At 48.4% G+C, this 1,757-nt stretch overlaps 1 protein-coding gene across 1 annotated transcript in view; it reads left to right on the top strand.

The window, feature by feature from the left end:
- LOC105520312 (putative zinc finger protein 705E) overlaps positions 1 to 666 on the top strand; it is a 10,726-nt gene extending 10,060 nt beyond the window's left edge. The window contains exon 3 of the mRNA XM_011953950.1: positions 601 to 666. Coding sequence (XP_011809340.1) covers positions 601 to 632 — 32 coding nt within the window. The 3' untranslated portion in view covers positions 633 to 666. The remainder of the gene's footprint in view (positions 1 to 600) is intronic.
- The last annotated feature ends 1,091 nt before the right edge of the window (positions 667 to 1,757 follow it).

Raw genomic sequence — 1,757 nt, 5'->3', positions numbered from 1 at the left:
ACTGGAGGTCCATCAGTCACTCCTCCTGGTCTGGAAATGCCAGAAATGTCCTCCATGGTCCTTGTGAGAGTCAAGATCTTTTCAAAATCACCTCAGGAGCCACAGAACCACTCCATCCTACCTGAAATTGCAGAATGACTCTTCTTTTGACCAGAGTCTCAAAAATATATTCATTGATAGTTTTGATTCCTGGGAGCCACCATTGCTTGCAAAAGATGTGCCAGAGACTAGACATTTTCTGTCTCCTCACTTGTCCGGGGAAGACTGAAGTTTTTCTGAAACACAGAAATGGGAATCTGATCCTCTGAGCAGCCTCAGGATTTTCTAAGTCTTCCAAGCAGAGTGGAAGTTCTGGTGAGGACCCATTGCACCCCTTGATGGTCTGGAATCACATAGGATGATGCGTTTAAACAACTCTAGGTGGAAATATATTTTCTGACTTATTCCAAGGAGGAGGGACACAACTGGACCAGATGTTAAAAGGGCAGCTGAGCGTTAAGTGCCTATGTAGTGTTTGCAGCTTAATGTCCCATGCAGAAGGGGAATCTGGGCTCTTGTGTTAGAATTCAGTGTAATTCTGGGGTCCTGCTTTCCTTTCAGGAAATCCCACTTCCAATTGGATGTCTGGATGAACTACTGAAAGCCACTGAGTGTCCTGCAGCAGGTGAACTGTGGTCAGAGCCCAAGGATGAAGGTGGCTGCCTCTGTATGTGACTGTGAAGAGGAAGTCTGAGGTGTAGCAGACCCAGACCCAAGAAGGATGGAAAAAATGAGGTAGGGAGTGAGGGGACCTCAGGAGAAGACTGAGGTCTGCAGAATCCCAGGGTCAAGGAGACAGTGCGGTGTCCTGGTGGTGTCCTTGATGTTCCAAGAGGGGCGATAATCCATCTCCTAAGTAAAAGCTTCATATGGGGTGAGGAGGGGAGAAGTGAACAGAGAGGAAGCAGGGAAGGCCAAGGCAGTGACCAGCCTTAGAGCAATTTTAACAGAAATGGACACAGACCCTGGACCCCATCGCGGGGTTGCAGGCCAAGGACCGTCTCCAGGCGATGCATAGCTCCCTTGTCAGGTTAGTGGGAGTAGGGATTGTGATGTCTGCAGGGGTATGGAAGGCTGGGCGATGGGAGCAGCTTACTGGGCTGGACCAGAAATACTGAACTTCTTTTCCATCAGTGAAATCCACTTCCGGGTCAGAAAAAACTGCAAGTTCTGGAGGCGCAGAGACTAGGAGGAGGTCAGGGCCTGAGCCTTCCTGGTTTGAACCCCCTCCCCCCCCCGTGTTTCTGGGTCTGTCCTCACTTCCATTCAGTGGACCTTGAGTATTCTCCTTTGAGTCCCCACGAGTGTGTTGTGTGCAGTGGGGCCAGGCTGCTTCATCCACTGCACGTTAAGTGTTTCCAATACTTTCTGGCCAAAGCTTAGAGTTATCAAACCACCGCCTTTGAATGTTGACCTGGTTCCTTTTGAACAGAGTAAAATCTACTGAAGTTTATGGTCACCTCTTTTCATGAATGGTGAAGAGGCAGGCTGTTCAGGCACAACTCCCCTCAGGTCTGGAGGGCGGCGGAAGTCACTGTGGGTGGTGGGTGAATCCGGAACCTCTGTGGCTCTAGACTTTCAAATATTTCATTTTTTCTTTTGTAGTTTTTGTTGGTTGCTTGCTTTTTTTTTTTTTTTTACAATGGGAACTGGAATGTAAGATGTCAAACTAGCCTGTGGGGAACATGGATTTTCACAACAGTAACCACAGAGTGTAG

Source organism: Colobus angolensis, unplaced genomic scaffold (assembly GCF_000951035.1).
Source record: "Colobus angolensis palliatus isolate OR3802 unplaced genomic scaffold, Cang.pa_1.0 Scaffold378, whole genome shotgun sequence".
Taxonomy (NCBI): Eukaryota; Metazoa; Chordata; class Mammalia; order Primates; family Cercopithecidae; genus Colobus; species Colobus angolensis.
This window is presented reverse-complemented; position numbering and strand designations above follow the sequence as displayed.